Genomic DNA, 16566 nt, shown 5'->3' with positions numbered 1-16566 from the left:
CGCCCCCCCCCCCCCTTCAGAGCCCTGCGCGGGCGGCAGGCAGCCCCCACAGCCCCGCACGGGCACCAGCCGCTAACGGGAAGGGGCTGGTGCGGGTTGACCCTGCTGGAGCTACAGACTCTCACCCCGACACCACCCTTATCCCATGGAGCGGCGGCGGGGCGCTTTGGGCGGCGCACCCGGAAGCGGCGGCGGAGCCCTTTGGGCGGCGCACCCGGAAGCAGCGCGGGGTTCGGGCCGCGGCGGCGCCTTCCCGAGCCGAGCGTACCTGCGATGGCGGCTGCGCCGCTGCGCGTGTGAGTGCGGCGGGACGGGACGGTTGACGGGGGACGGGGTCCGTGGGCTGGGGGCCGTGGCGGCCGCTGACGCGCTGTGTCCCGCAGGCTGGCATGTGGCGACGTGGAGGGGCGGCTGGAGGCGCTGTTCGGGCGCGTGCGGGCCATCCAGGGCAAGAGCGGCCGCTTCGACGTAAGGCTGCGGGGGGCTGGGGGATGGCGCGGGGCGCCCCGCTGCGCTGCCTGCGGGGCGCGGGTCAGTGGGGCTGCTCCGCCTGGGTTTCCCGGGCTCAGTGTGGCGGGTGAGGCGGGGGGCTGGTGGGGGTGCCGGGCTCAGTGTGGCGGGTGAGCCGGGGCGCTGCGGGGGTCCCGGGCCCGTGTGGCGGGTGAGCCGGGGCGCGGGGCAGTCCCTGGGTGGGTTTTGTGTGGAGAGGGTGTGTGGGGGGGTGGTCAGGCGGGCATTGCTGTCCGGGGCCGTGCTCGGCCCTCTGAGGCTGGGATCCTCCTCTGTCGGTTCGGCGTGCGAGGGGCTGCGAAGGGGCTCAGCATCCCTCAGCCCTCCCTGACCAGCACCAGAGCGCTGGGGGGAGCCCTAGTCTGTGGGCAGAGGGTGCGGGGGAGCAGCTGTCTCTTTGTCATGTTTTACACCTGGTAATGTTACTGTTATGCATTTAATACTAGACGCAGGTAAATAGAGGAACCTCTACCAAAGTGCTGCTGAAGCAGTGCACGTCACGGTGTTGTGACAGTTGAGCGCATCAGCAAAAAAGTGTGTATTGTGTCTTTGGTCAAATGGTAACTCTTGTTTTATCTGGTGTTTTTAGATGCTTTTGTGTGTTGGGAATTTTTTTGGGTCTACTTCAGAGACAGAATGGGCAGAGTATTGCACGGGGGCCAAGAAAGGTAAGAAGGGCATCGCTCAGGATGCTGGTGACCACACTATTTCACGACCCAGTACTTCACTGTCTCATTGCAGTGTGCTTTTGAATTCAGAAGTCAAAGTTAAACAGGGTAATGTTAAGGCAGTTGAACTCAAGTAGGAAAACTCTGTGCAGTAGAGAAAGATGAGTTTATTGTAAAACAAAACTCATTCCTGTCACGCTGTCAGACAGGAGCAGAAATATGCATATGTCCAAGTGGCCTGCCCATGATTTGGGCGTCAAGGCCTGTTCCTGGCTCATCTGGCCTGCACTGTTTGCAGTCATAGGAGAAACATGGGATACTACTAATTTGTGTCAGGGTGTTCTCTTTCCTTGCCTGGATATCTTATGGCTCCATGTCTGTTCCTACCGTCACCACCTTACAGCTTCAGCCTGCAGGCTGCCGTGTGGGGCAGTCTTTGTTTTCTCAACCTGGGTAGCCTGAGAAGCTGTACATAGATGTTTACAGCACTTCAGTCAGCAAGCCATGGGATCCCAGCCTGCCTGCCAGTGTGTAGTCCTTCTGCCACTCTGGTGCTTCCCTTGCAAGAAATTCTCTGTCATTCCCTGTTCGCACTCACCTTCACACTTCCACCACAGACCTCTCCGCAGTGTGCAGCTGTGCTGCTCTTCCCCTCCCTGCATTCAGTCCCAAGGAGAAAAGGGAAAGCAGAGGTACTGGCAGGCTGAGCATCTCTTTCTTCAGCTGCAGAGATCATAAGGCTTTCCAGAGGAGCAGGGTTTGCCCATTCATCCTCAGCCCTTGTGCTGAAGATGTTTTCCCAGGCATGGGTATGAAAAGGCCTACGTGGACTTCTTTGCCTCTTTCCTCTTGTAAGGGAGATACTACCACATAAGCATTTGTAGTGCTCCTCTTTCCTCCTCAGTACTACTGTCGCTCTCGCCCCTGGCATTAAGGCAAGCCAGAAAGGAGCTGGGACTCTTGCTTTCTGGTTCTTCTCTGCTGCTGCATCACTCCCCAGTTATCCACTGCTTGTTTGTGCATCTGTGTGGGTTGTCTAGACAAAGACTGTCCTGTTTGCTGCTTGTGGCTGAGGACTTACCATGGTAAGGTGTGCTGCTTTGTGGTGTTGTTGCTATGAGAATATAAGGAGAATCGTTAACTGATTTAAACTTCACTCCCAAGGAAGCTCTCTTGTGCATGCAGTGAGAAAGGTGGATGTTAACAGCAAAGTCTTCCCTAGACCAACGCATTTTTGCTCATTCTCACTTGAATTCTTTACTCTTTGAACGGTTGAAAAAATCTGTAGCTTATAATATCATCTATATGCACATCTATATAGCTACAAACAAGTTTTGTGTCATAAGCCATCCATGAAGTTTTCAAACTCTGCTCTGCCATTGAAAGCAGTCTCCTGTATCTTCTGACTGTGGGAGCTGGAACTGCAAGCAACAGTCTAACTACAGCTGTAGCAGAGTTGCAGTATTGATGCTGCTCTCCCTTCTTGAATAGGAAACTACTGCTGGTTTTTATTGAGTGAAAAAACTTAAGACCTGCTGACCAGGTGTTGACCAGCTTACTGGTGTACTAGTCTGCCAGGAGATCTATAGGAGGTGTCTCTGACATCGGTCGTTGCTTTTTCTAACTTTTAGTAGCTTGAAAAGATTTGACTTATGCTGTTTGGAGATACAAATTTTTATGTATCACCTAGCCATAGAGAAATTAAAACTAGTACTTCCCATTGCTTTTCTTTATTTATTATGTCCATCAGTTGTACGTGAAGTAATGCAGCAAATTCTTCTACCAAGTGAATCAAAGAGCTGATGAACTTGAGTTTTCCCACTAAAACATAAATGGTTTGCAGTTTTTTGATAGCTGTACAATTTAATCAGCTAAACTGAATCGCTGGGTGTCCCTCTGCTCTGGTATTTACTTAGCATTGCCCTAGGGAAGGCCCATGTTTTTAGGGCTATGGATCATTTCTGAGCTGATCTTATGTAGGCAGTGGAGTGAGTTGTAGTTAAAGCAGAGGTTATTCTCTGCTGGTGTTATATGCATCTGTGGAAAGGCCTGGGGACTTACTTTGAAGGAGGGTTTCTTGTTCTGTGCTGATTGCTCCTCAGCATGCTGCAAAGGAGCAGTGTTGGGGTCTGAATGGATGGGGCTTGCTGCAATTCCTAGTTAATGTGGACTGAACTTGTGATAATGTACTTTAATTAAAGCAAACTGAGTGCATGTGGTTTTCCTCCTCAGCTCCAATTCCAACCTATGTGCTTGGTGCTAATGACCAAGAGACCGTGAGCTATTTTCCAGATGTCAGTGGCTGCGAATTAGCAGAGAACATTACTTACTTAGGTAAGGCTGCAGGCTGTTGGTAAGGGATGTGCATTTGCCCAGTGGTGCTGTCATTAACCTGTTTTCTGATCTTCCCACTTCAAAGCCCTTTTTCTGGAAGTTTTAAGGTGGCATTTCTTATTCTGGGGTTCAGACTGTAGTTGAACTCTATGTTGAACGGCTGATACAATCTGCCGTGTAAAACATGAAAGAGAACCCTGCTTTTTTGTGTTGTTTACTAACACTTAACTTACAAAGCAAAAGGAAGAGTGGTTGAAAGAGTGTTCTTTGGGGGTATCTTACTCCCATAGCATGCCCATCTTTGTATGGGGGAAGTTTCCTCCTTGAAGTATGATTTTGCCATGCGCTGAAGCTGTACTGGAGTAGCAGAGGTAAGAAGTATCATCTTTAAAGGTACTGAAGCTATAGCAAAGCTGAAAGGAAAAACTAGTTTCTTTCTAGAATGCCAGCTGACAAAAACGTAACAAGTAAAGGCATTTGCAAGTGGCTTTTTTTACTCAGCCTTCATACTGAATTTTTGATATGGGTTTATTTTTGAGACACAAGATAGCAGTGAGAAGAGAAGACTGGGGGTTGTCTGAACAGCTGCTTCACTGTAGGCAGGGTTGGGTTTGAGCCATTGTGCTAAAATGTGTCTTTACCACAGTTGATGGGCACAGAAAATGAGCTGTCTGTAAGGATAGTTTCAGTAGAAGTAAGGCAGGACTATTGAATTTGGTCCTCTGTCTGTGGTGCAACTACAAGATTATTTGCAATATCTACATCTCAAGCACATGCCTGTGTATCAATGCAGGCCGTCGAGGTCTTTACAGTGGAACTTCTGGACTGCAGATCGCCTACCTGAGTGGTACCGAGTCCCAGGATGAGCCAGCTCCTGCCTACAGTTTTAGTGCAAAGGATGTGGCGGAATTAAAAGCATCTTTGTTATCAACCCCAAACTTTAAAGGTGTGGATATATTGCTGACATCCCCCTGGCCCAGAGATGTGGGGACTTTTGCCAACAGTGCGGTAAGTGTTCTGTTTTCTTCTGCAATGGGTTTCAAAGTGGATTTAACAAAGGATTGTGTTTCTGCTTGCTGTGGCATTTTGGGGTATTGGGCCATCTCCAAGTGCTTGAGAAAGCTGAGAGTAAAAAATGGATATCGAATGTTCTGTCTCTTCAGAGAAGAAGGACCATTGGAGTCAGGGAATTGTGAATCTTCAGGGTGTTTTATCTGTCCCTGCCTGAAAAAATCAGTCAGTAGCTTTCATTTGATCGCAGATGTTGAATTCAGTTGGTTACAATTGCTGTGGAACAATGTTGCTAGTCTCTGTTGTGGAATGCTGGGCTCTAAGCATCTTCAATACCACTTGACATTAAGTTGTTCCTTCTCCCCGCTTCAAAACTTCTTAAATATTTTGGTGTTCATTTCCTTGCCTATAAGTCACCTGTACTAAATACTCTGGTTCTTCCTCTGTCTGAATTTTGAGGATGTTGCTTCGTTTGTGTCCAGTTTTCTGTTGTTAATGTTCCTCAGCAGAAGTGATTTTCCAGTCATAAGTTCAGGTGATCTGAAACCTTCCTGGAGAGCAGGGCCGTGTATCATGGCAAAACACTTTTTGCTTCCTTTCAGTATCTTCTGACAAAGACAGATGATCCTTAGTCTAAACAGATAAAGAACCCTTCCTCATCTTGCAGCAACCCAACTAGCCTACAGAGTTGGAGAGAAAAAAGTTGTAGGGATGTTCTGGCTTAAAAAAAAAAAAAAGCCAGGTCTCTCAAATCCCATGGGAATTCTCTGTAGTAGTTCAGTGTATCATTTCACACTTGGTTTCCCTTGGCATGAATTTTCTGATAATGTACTCACTTGGATTAAAAGAGGAGTGTATTAATAATGATTATATTCAAATGTGCATCTTGTTGGAGTGTGTACTTTTGTCACCTGAGGATTTTCATAATAAGTCTTAAGAGATTCCCTTGCACACTGAGACCCTGAAATCCTGTCACTGAAAGCAGGAAGTTTGAGAAATAAACAATTAGGGCTTTTGCTCTGTGTTACCTGACGTTTCTCTTTCAGCAAAAGTGGTGTGAGGAGCTAAAGTGCATGGATGGGAATTGACTCCTGGAGAATTCTGTGGGTTTTCTTTTCCTGAGATGCTTGGTAGCTCTGGCTGTTTTCAGTGGGGCTGGAATAAGCCAGACCTCAGTGCAGATGCTGCTGGGCTCCCCTTTGCCATGCCTGCTGCAAGAGTAGCAGGAGGGAGCACAGAGAGGAGGACTGCTTTCTTGAGGGTGGGTTAGTGCCTGTCCCGCTGCTGCAGTGAAGGGCTGTGGCAGATGCCTGCCAGGTCAGAGTCCCTGTTCCCTGTGCTTTTACAAAAGATAACAAGGTAACAGACATAGGCTATTTCTGAACCTCTTTCTTTCTCTGCCCTTGTCCTTCCCTACTTCACAGTCTAAGGCTAAAAGGGAAAAGACAGCACAAGAGCCTTCACCCAAGGAAATGATATGAAGTCTGCTTTTTGGTTGTGTTTTGGTTTGCTCTGAATTCTTAGAGATGGAAGTGGGAAAAAATTTTTGATTCCTAAGAAAACCTCAGAGTTTTCCTATTTACTTGACTCATACACTAAAGCTTTGGCACTCTGGACATATGGTCAAAACTTGTCAATGATTTTGACATCTGTTGGTGTTTGCCAAACTCACTCTGTGCTGCCCTGGCGTCACAAGACAAAGAGAAGGAAAATATGACAAACTTGGATTAATGAAACAAGTGGATACAAACCCTGAGTACTTTTGAAAAGGAGGCACAGAAAAAGGAGTACATTATTCCTGAGAATGGAATAAATGAGTAGGCTCTGGTTGGCAATAAGAGATCAAGCCCTTTTGACTTTTTTTCCCACTTCCAGGGAATGGCAACTACTATAGTCAGTCTCTACATTTCCAGCATGCATTCACTGCAATCTGATGGTTTTTTTTAATAAAACTGTGTTTGTATCTTGTAGGGAGAAATAGATACCAAGAAGTGTGGCTCCAAGTTAGTATCTGACCTAGCTGCAAGTCTCAAACCAAGGTACCACTTTGCAGCCCTAGAGAAGGCCTATTATGAAAGGCTTCCATACAGGTTTGTAAGATCATGTGACGTCTCATTTATTAGTCTAATAAGCATTCAATTTGTAAAGAACACAGGAGGAGGACAACTTTAAAATAATTTTATGAAGTCATCCAGCCCCGACACGGAGTCAAGATTGTTTCTCATGCATCTTATTGCTATAATTCCTGCTGCCTTGAAAACTGTGCCATTGCTGACAATGCTTGTCTGAGTACGTTGATGTGAATCTGACGCCAAGTTAGTTGCCCTCAGTTGCCTTTAAACACCATTCAGCCTAATTCAGGGGTGCATCTCTGAAAATGTATTGTGGGAAAGTTCTTGTGTGGTGAAGAGACGGGTGTCTTCAGTCATAACTTTGTTTGTAAAATGTGACTAGTGACATGCTTTTCTCTAGGTAAAAAGCTGGCTGGGTGGCCGAGCCCAAAGAGTGGTAATAACTGGAGTTAGATCCAGCTGGCGGCTGGTCACAAGCGGTGTTCCCCAGGGCTCAGTACTGGGGCCAGGCCTGTTTAATTCTTTATCGATGGTCTGGATGAGGAGATTGAGTGCATCCTCAGTGGGTTTGTAGATGACACCAAGCTGGACAGGAGTGTTGATGTGCTGGAGGGCAGGCAGGCTCTGCAGAGGGGTCTGGACAGGCTGGGCCGATGAGCCGAGGCCACTTGTATGAGGTTCAACAAGGCTCAGTGCCGGGTCCTGCACCTGGGTCACACTAGCCTCACGCAGCGCTACAGGCTGGGGAAGGGTGGCTGGGAAGCTGCCTGGTGGAAAAGGCCCTGGGGGTGCTGGCTGACGGCCGGCCAGCTGAACATGGGCCAGCACTGTGCCCAGGTGGCCAAGAAGGTGGCCGAAACAGTGTGGCCAGCAGGACAAGGGCAGTGATTGTCCCCCTGTACTCGGCACTGGTGAGGCTGCACCTCAAATACTGTGTTCAGGTTTGGGCCCCTCACCTCAAAGGAGGATGCAGAGGTGCTGGAGTGTGTCCAGGGAAAGGCAGCAAAGCTGGGGAAGGGTCTGGACACAAGTCTTGAGGAGCAGCTGAGGGAACTGGGGTTGTGTAGCCTAGAGAGGAGGAAGCTCAGTGGGCCTTACTGCTCTCTACAGCTACCTGAAAGGGGCTGTAAGCAGGTGGGGGTCAGTCTCTTCTCCCAGGTAACAAGCAACAGGACAAGAGGAAACAGCCTCAAGTTCTGCCAGAGGAGGTTTAGATTGGATATTAGGAAAACTTTCTTCACTGAAAGGGTGATGAAGCATTGGACCAGGCTGCCCAGGGAGGTGGTGGAGTAACTATCCCTGGAAGTGTTTAAAAAACACATAGATGCAGTGCTTAGGGACATGGTTTAGTGCTGGACTTGGCAGTCCTGAGTTAACAGTTGGACTTGATGATCATAAAGGTCTTCTCCAACCTAAATGATTCTATGATTCTATAAGGTAGGTGTCAGAACAACCTATAAATAAAACTAAGGCTGTCATGTTAACATTGGCTAAGATTTATTAACCTTTCTGCAGGAAACATTTTAAAGATGTATTTATTTTCAGACTAGTGAATTGTCCTCTCATCTCTGTATTTGGAGTGCAATGAGATGTAATTTTGGTCTGTGTAGCTGTTTGCCGTTAGATCTCATGAGTCTGTCTGTCCTTAAGCCTCCTCGTTCTTGGCCAAAGACACTGTGTGACTGACATGCTGTCTTGAGTAGCTGGAGGACACGTGATTTTCCCACTGTCCTTTTCTATATTGTATGTGCCAGTACAGTTACGTTTTGCTTCCTTACAGAAATCACACAGTGCTACAGGAGACCCCGCAGCATGTGAGCAGGTTTATTGCACTTGCTGATGTTGGCAATACAAGCAAGAAAAAGGTACTGACACTTCCAAATATTTCTTTTATATTCAAGCACAAGTAATAGGGCAGTAAGCCCCAGCTTTGGCTAGCTAGAAGATGGCATCAATCACTTAAAAGCTTGACTGAAGTGGAGGGATCTGTCTCACAAGTAATAGATACCGTTTGCCCATTATGTCAGAAGGGTAAGGTCTGCAAGGTGTGTTCTGAGGTGTTAACTCTTCTCTACCTGGTCAAATGGCATGTAGCTGTGAAGACAGCTGCAGAGGAAAGTGGTTAGAAAGTTGCCATTCCTTCCCCTTCCCCAGCTACTTCATGTATTTTCTGTTTGCATGGCCTGCTTTAAGAAGGAAGTAAAATTCCAAATGAACGGTTACAAATCACTGAAAATAACTTCTGGGATGGGAAGAGTCTGTTTTATTTTGGTTTGGTTTTAACCTTAAGAAAGTTACAGAATATCAGTGTAGAAGGACAGGTTGCTAGTGTTAGGAGTCAGGCCTGGTAACAAAAAAGGGTCCAGGAGTTCTGGACAGAAAGAAGGCCTGGAAACAGGCAAGGGTCAAGGTATTTCAAGTAGGACACACTGCTGTTTTTCAAAAAAGATCTTTCCTTAAAGTGAAGAGTGAGCCACTTGGAAGCACTCCATAAACTCTTGGTTGCACTGGGTGGGAGACTGGCACAGAAAGTGTGTTTTTCATATCCTGCCTTAGCTTGAACACTTGATTTGCTGGGTTACTGCAGTGCTAAGTTGTGTTACCATTTCAGGGTGGCTTAGTTCACAACTGACCCCTTCAAAGTTGCAGTCAGGGCAAAAGTTTCTTGCATTTGAGCTATCTGTTTTTCTTTTAGTATCTCTATGCCTTCAGTATTGTGCCGATGAACTTGATGGACCCTGCAGAGCTAGTGAAACAGCCACAGGATGTTACAGAAAATCCATACCGAAGATCACGGAAGGAGGCACAGAAGACCAAAACACCCCTGTGTGCAGAGGTACTGCTGCCTTCTCCCCAGTGTGTGCACTGTGGTTTCACTCTCTGTGTTCAGGGAGCATAGGACAGTGTTTGGCTTAACCTTGGAATATTTCTGTCCAAAACACTTCAAGGTTCTGTGCAAACTATTTCTATCGACCAAATTGTATAGATTCAATGCACGGGAGTTTGTTACAGTGTGTCCCTTCTTAAGCTAACCTTATCCTCAGCTGCATCCACAGCAGTGTGACCAGCAGGTCAAAGGAGGTGATTCTGCTCCTCTGCTGCGCTCTTGTGAGACCCCACATGGGGTACTGCATTCAGCTGTGGAGTCCTCAGTACAAGAAGACATGAATCTGTTGGAGTGGGTCCAGAGGAGGGCTACAAAGATGATTAGAGGGATGGAATGCCTCTCCTATGAGGACAGGCTGAGAGTTTTGGGGTTGTTTAGCCTGGAGAAGAGAAGGCTCCAGGGAGACCTTACAGCAGCCTTTCAGTACTTAAAGGGAGCCTACAGTAAAGATGGGTTAATAGGGTCTAGCAACAGGACAAGGAGTAATTGTTTTAAACTAGAAGAGGGTAGATTCAGACTAGGTATAAGGAAGAAATTTTTTATTATGAGGGTGGTGGAACACCGTAACAAGTTGCCCAGAGAGGTGGTAGATGCCCCATCCCTGGCAACATTCAAATTCAGGTTGGGCAGGGCTCCGAGCAACCTAATGTAGTTGAAGAGGTCCCTGCTCACTGCAGGGAGGTTGGACCAGATAACCTTTGAAGGTCTATTCCAACTCAAACCACTCCAAATTTTTCCTGCAGGTCTGCATGGTGATGCTTAGATAGTTAGATCTGCTTGCTTGTCAGGACTGTTCCCTATGGGCACCTCAGAAAACATGGTCTTACTCTTTCTAAGCTTGTAGACTACAAATTACTCCTTTGCAGCTGGCCCTCAGTTTTCTCCCTTAGACTGCTGGCTACTTAGATGCTACATTTTTTGATGTTGCATTTCCACTGTATCCCTCAATGCTGGTGAGTTTGGTGTTGGGTACAGGTTTTTTTTCTCAAGCATGCTAAGTTACCGGCTTCATGCTCCTTTAAATATTGATTGTTTGCCAGCTGAGGGCAGAATAGTTCTTTCTTGGGGCCTGAACACTGAGCTGTTCGTGTCAGAAGATCTGAAATTGCCACCTTCACAATTTCATCATAGACAAGTAGATTCTGTTCATCACTGTGGAGACTCAGATTACTTTCCTGTGCAGAGCATGTTATGCCCTCTAAACATTGTGGGGTACTCCACTAATGCGGACATATGAATAGCTGTGCATGTATATCTTAATGTAATGTAGAGAAACCAAACTGGGAACTCATTGGCAGAAGGGAAGAACACTCGGCCTGAAGTTAGGCTTGACTTGGTCTTTGCTGGACCAGTGTGTCACGTAGGAAGTGCAAGCATTGCTCTCCAGCCTCTCTCCCTGCAACGCGCGCACAGAGTGAGGGGCTGGCTTCTTCCAGCTGTCAGCATGGCTGGGCATGAGGGTGACAGACACCTCCTGATCCCTTTAATTGTGACAACCTCCCCACCCCCAGCTGAGACTTGCTGTGGTGTTCAACCCCTGGCAACAAGGCTTTTAACAGACCAATCAGTCAGTAACCGGATAGAAGCAAAACTTGTACCTTTGAGCTGAACTATGCAATTGATGACAGGCACGAGAGCTTGCCAGGGTTACTGGGAAAAATGCTTCCACTGTACATGCTGGTTCTTTCAGTGCAGGCTGTGTTTTAGACTGCAGTTGTGATCCTGTGTGGGAACCCTGCTCTTTGCCATCTCCTTCCCCAGTGCTTTCCTCTGCAGCATTGAAGCCTTCTAGTGGTATTTTGCTGTACGTGACAATTTAGTCAAATGGTTTCAGCTTCTGTGAGTCTGTTGAGAGGTTAACATCTCTAAGAAATAAAGACATTCTTTTGGCACTGGTTGTCGAGTGAAAAAGAGATTTGAATAATCCATAAAATCAAGCAATTCTGAATGTTCAGCATGAGACTAAATAGAAGAACATAGCAATTTGGGGCAGCTCTCCCAGATTTTTTTTCCCTGGCTGAGGCAAACCCTGCTGTGTTTCTGGGAGAGCTCAATTCATTCCGTTGCAGGATATTGATGCTTTCACTGTTGATGCCTTTCAAAGGTGGTTACATACCTCTTCAGGAAAAATCAAATTCTTGTATGTATTGTGACTCTGATGTGGTTATAATGGGCTTTGGTTTTCATTTTCTAAATAGGAAGAACCAGCTTGTCAGTTTTTCTTTGATTTGAATAAGCATCAGGGAAAGAAACGTCCCTCAGATGCGAAAGAGAGAGGGAACTCCCAACCTAAGCAAGCCAAAAAACCCCGTAAGTATCTGGATGCTTTTTTTCTGAGCTCTTCCCTTGAGGCATTAGACTGTGTCACTCGTCATTTTTCTCAAACCGCTGAGCTGTATATGTCAACCTGCCAGTGTGCTCTGTCACTATACTACATGCTGTGGGAATACAGAGAAATGAAGGGTCCCTTGTTTCCAGCAAACCTGATAATCAATAGGTGAAAGAAAAATGAAAAGCATAGTTTTAAAAGCTAGTCGGATCTGTGGTGGTTGTGGGTGGGCTGATTCCATTTACCCTCTGAGCCATACTGGCCTCTGAATTGGCCAACAGGCAGTTTCACAAAGCAGCGTGTTTCCGTTCAGAGGGACTGCAAGAAACTGGATCACAGTGCTGATGAGTTCTTGAAAGACCACTTCAGTTGTTTTGTGCTGTGAGTTCACAGAAGGGAGAAAGCCCTCCTGTTATCTCTCTATTTCTGTGTTGTAAATCTCATTAGTTTGTCTGACCTGAAGAAACTGAGATGAAATCTTCAAAGATCATGACTTCTTAGTGCCAGTGTTATTGCAAGCATGGATCTTTAGAAATGTTGGTCTTGGTTATACAGAAATTTGGGCTTAAAATGCAAATGTAGGTGTTGGCCTCCTCTTTTGTTTCTGTGAAAGCTATTCCCACTGCCAGCGGGTAAGAAGACATTCTTCAGAAATGCCTTTGGTAGAAAAGTCTAGTTGCCCTTGTTACATGAGACTAAGTTGTTCAGTTTTTATTTATTAGATTTCCAAGCCATTTGCATAGTCCTTGCACTTAACAGGTCTGCAGGCTAAATTACTTTATGCTGAGATGAGCGCAGTGTCATCGCTCTATATGTGCCTGCAAAGGCACAACTGGCTGTAATGGCAATTTTAATGAAAGATTGTCTGGGTTTTCTTGTTTTCTCCCATCGCTTCTGTAGGACATAGTGTGCTATATATTCATGTAATTTCAAAGTCTTCTGGAGTTTGATGTCATGAGAATAGAACCTTGTTACACTGTTTTGCTGAGAAATGAACCCCAGAACTGGACATTGTTTCCTGCAGTTCTTGGGAGACCCCTGTCATGTTTATTGCATTTACAAAACTGTTTGTCTATTCTTATACACAACCTGCAGATGATGTGAATATAGTGTTTGACCATAAGGAGAGGCCTAGCTTACCAATGCCATCAACTTACATTAAAGGTCAGCTCAGGTATCACAGTTTCAGTGTGAATCCAGGTGTTTTGAGTGTGATGAATAGGCCAGAACTGACAAGTGCGTTTGATAGCGTCTGTCCTTGTCTGTACCTATGTGGTAATTTTACCTTATTTTGATTTGTTTGTTTAAATTTGCTGGTGCTTTCTTGTTAGTAAGTTGTAACCACTAAATTCCTGGAATTGGTGCTCTTCCATTAAATCAGAGCACTCAATGAGAATGGCAGTCAACAAGTGCATGACTGCCACCATCTCCTGTCTTGCTGGAATCTCCCAGAGACACCAGTTCCTGACCAGATCTGCTTCCAGGAGCTGTGTCCTTCTGACACCTTCAGCACTTCATCAGCTGGGAAGGGTGGCTGGAAAATAACAGCTTTTCCAGATCTTGTTCTGACAAATAAGCCTTGTGCTAACACTTCTTTCTCTTTCTCAATAAAGCACAGTCTACAGGGCCCTGCTGGTTCTGCCTTGCCAGCCCAGAAGTTGAGAAGCACTTGGTTGTTAGTATCGGCACACACGTAAGTACCTGAAGCATGTTCTTTGCTACATGACAGCAGAACGGTGCCAAGACACAGCAATATGAAGTATCAGTCTCCAATTTTAAATCTTAAAAACCCCAAACTTTATTTGCAGCTGACTCTTAGTTTTGTTTTCAGTTTCTTTGCATCTCCCCTACAAAAAACGTAAATATATAGCTAAAGTTTCTAAAAAATGAAGCCTGGCCCAGTTTTGCTCCATCAGCAGACCTGGATTACAGTGCCAGAAAACTTTTTGCTGTGCCAGCCTTCATGGTTTGCTTATGTTACCATCTGGCAGAACTCCTGCATCCTGCAGACAAGGCATTCTCTGGCATTCAAAAGATATTTTTGTTGTGTGTGTGTCCTTTAGCAGTCCCTGTCTCATTCTTCTAGTAATTAATAAATAGCTAATAAACAATCCCTAAGAAGTGACATAGAGGAGAAGACTTTCCTGTTCCCAAGGCAGAATCACTAGGCTGGGCTATACTCAAAATGCAGTCAGAGAGTAAATTTCCACAACGTGGTACGTAAGTGTTGCTTGCAGTGAGTAACTGGTGTGTATTGTTTCACTCTAGTGCTATCTTGCCCTTGCCAAAGGTGGCTTATTACCTGATCACGTCTTGATTTTGCCTATCGGGCACTACCAGTCAGTGGTTGACTTGTCTTCAGAGGTGGTGGAAGAAGTGACCAAGTACAAGGCTGCCCTAAAGGAATTTTTCAGAAGCAAGGGAAAGAGATACGTCCTGTTTGAAAGAAACTATAAGAGTCAGCATCTGCAGCTACAGGTATGGTTTTAGTGTCACCCTGGGAGAATATACACTTGTACATACCCGCAAATGAATTGAAAGAGAAAGCTCACCTTCAGCTTGCCCTCTTTATTCTGTGCCTTCACAGAGCATGGAGACAAGTTGTCCTATGCACAAATAGAGCCAGAGCAAAAATAAAACCAGTGTGCTGCTTCTACCACAGTCCTTGAATTCTTCACGTTACAGCAGCACAGCGTTGGTTGTGTTGAGTGGGTGAGGAAAACTTTGCCCTGCATGGAACCGATTAAAAAGCCCACAAGGTTTTCGGATAAGCTGCAAGACCTCACTCTGACTCTGATTGGCACACACTGGCACACAAACTGTGGTGCTCACATTTGTAACTGATGTAGGCTGAAAATCCAAAGACAGATGCAGAACTCTGGTCATTGTCTGCTAGTACCAGCCCTTTGGTTTGATTTAATTTTTTTAATTTTTTTTTGTCCTTGTGTCAATGTTCAGGGTTTTATTGTGGTGGTTTCTGTATTTGGCAGATCTGTAACTGTAACAGAGCGGCCTTGAACTACCACAGAGATCAGAATGGAGAAGGCTGTGCTGAGAACTTTTTCAAGCTTTTAGTTTTCAGCTTTTTGTTCAACTCCTACAGAAAAAAAACTCATAAGTTTAAGCCTGTACAGATGGGTGCTCACCTGTCTTGGTTGATGATGCTGAGCGTTACTGAGGAGCATGCCAGCTCCAGTGATGGATTGCTTGCTTTCTGCAGGCGGTTGGTTTGTCTTTTCTTCTTTTTACGGAAATGTTGCCCTCCCTCTCCAGGTGGTTCCTGTCCCATTAGACCACTGTACTTCTGAAGACATTAAGGAGTCCTTTATTGCACAGGCACAGGAACAACAGATTGAATTACTAGAAATCCCAGAGCACTCAGATATCACGCAAGTATGAGACAAGATTTCACCTGTTACTTACTTTCCCTCTGTCCTATCTAGGCCTCTGTTTTCCTCTGCGGTCACTTTGTGTTGTACTGTTAAGCTATTAGAGGCAGACCATTGTAGACTTGGTTTGGAGATAAGTCAGATATATTCTGCTCTGGCTGAAGTTCCTGTGAACAATAGATGAGTTGCTTATCTGAAAATTATTTTAGCTACGTCTAGGGCTCGCTGAATTCATTACTTCTGATATCAAACAGCAGCCCTCTTTCAGTGCTGCTGCACATCAGGTGGATTTAGGTTCCCTTGTGTAAGAATTTGAAAGAAATCTTCCCGTGATATCACAGAAATGAGTCAGTAGTGACATAGGGTTGTTTTTTTCCTTTGTGCTCAGTGGTCACAGCGAGACCTGATCTGTAGTGGGAGCCAGAAATAGCATATACGTATGCTTGTCCCTTTCTAAGCCGTTACAGCTCTTGATATGCATGTTGGCAAGCTCAGAGGTTGGTGTCTCAGGCGAGAAATGTGAACACGGTCTCTTCGCATGCTTTCCTTCCTCTAACAATGTGCCGTGTTAGTACGGGATGACTTAGCTCAGGTTAAGCACAATCAGAACCGCCTGGTTCTCTCGTTGACTGCTCTGTAGTGGTAACTGCAGAATTAAGCCACCACCAATGTTATATTAGTGCCCCTTCAGCTCATGATCCCAGTGGAAAGCGATCCATCGCATCGTGGTTGCATGGAAGCTACGGTTTGTCGCCAGCTACGGATGCAGTTGCGTGCCGCTGGGTGGGTGGGTGGGTGCAGCCGAGTTTCCCCCAGCGAAATGCCTCCCTGGATCGGGAGCATCTATCTGCCCTGTCCCAGAGCCGCGCCCTGCGCTGCGGGGGCTGCGGCGCTGCCGGCGGTGCGAGAGCTCCCCGCCTCTCCCGCTCTCCCGCAGGTGGCGCAGCCGGGGACGCCCTACTTCTACGTGGAGCTGGACACGGGGGAGAAGCTGTTCCACCGCATCCGCGGCCGCTTCCCGCTGCACTTCGGCAGGTGGGTGCCTCCCCGTCCCCCTCCCCCGCCCCTGCCCTGCGGCGCCGGCGGCACGCGCGGTGCCGGCGGTGACGCGGCTGTGCTTGCAGGGAGGTGCTGGCGAGCGAGGCGCTGCTGGCGCTGCCGCAGCGGGCCGATTGGCGGCGCTGCGCGGCCGAGCGGGCGGAGGAGGCGGCGCAGGCCCGCGCCTTCCGCCGCGACTTCCAGCCCTTCGACTTCGCCCTCCGGGCCTGACGGCGGCGCTGACGGCGGCGGCGGACGCGCGGCGATTGGCGGGCGGGCGGGCGCGCGCGGTGACGCGGCAATAAAGGCGGAGTGCCGGTGGCGCCGA

At 47.0% G+C, this 16566-nt stretch overlaps 1 protein-coding gene across 1 annotated transcript; it reads left to right on the top strand.

Moving 5' to 3' along the window:
- Positions 1-16559, top strand: CWF19L1 (CWF19 like cell cycle control factor 1). Its single transcript, XM_080401616.1, has 14 exons — positions 1-296; positions 384-468; positions 1100-1178; positions 3411-3512; positions 4306-4520; positions 6495-6613; positions 8376-8460; positions 9291-9431; positions 11681-11792; positions 13425-13504; positions 14080-14289; positions 15085-15204; positions 16138-16235; positions 16325-16559. Exons 1-14 carry the CDS (start codon positions 274-276, stop codon positions 16467-16469), a joined length of 1614 nt encoding a protein of 537 aa, XP_080257742.1. The 5' UTR covers positions 1-273; the 3' UTR covers positions 16470-16559.
- Positions 16560-16566: the final 7 nt, after the last annotated feature.

Source organism: Falco punctatus, assembly GCF_963210335.1.
Source record: "Falco punctatus genome assembly, chromosome: 9".
Taxonomy (NCBI): domain Eukaryota; kingdom Metazoa; phylum Chordata; class Aves; order Falconiformes; family Falconidae; genus Falco; species Falco punctatus.
The sequence above is the reverse complement of the archived record's forward strand: the minus strand, read 5'-3'. Positions and strand labels throughout refer to the sequence as shown.

Coding starts and splice junctions, on each gene's coding strand:
- CWF19L1 (XM_080401616.1), top strand. CDS start 274: ATGGCGGCTGCGCCGCTGCGCGT. Junction 15,205..16,137: donor AGCACTCAGATATCACGCAA/GTATGAGACAAG, acceptor GCTCTCCCGCAG/GTGGCGCAGCCGGGGACGCC. Junction 16,236..16,324: donor TTCCCGCTGCACTTCGGCAG/GTGGGTGCCTCC, acceptor CTGTGCTTGCAG/GGAGGTGCTGGCGAGCGAGG.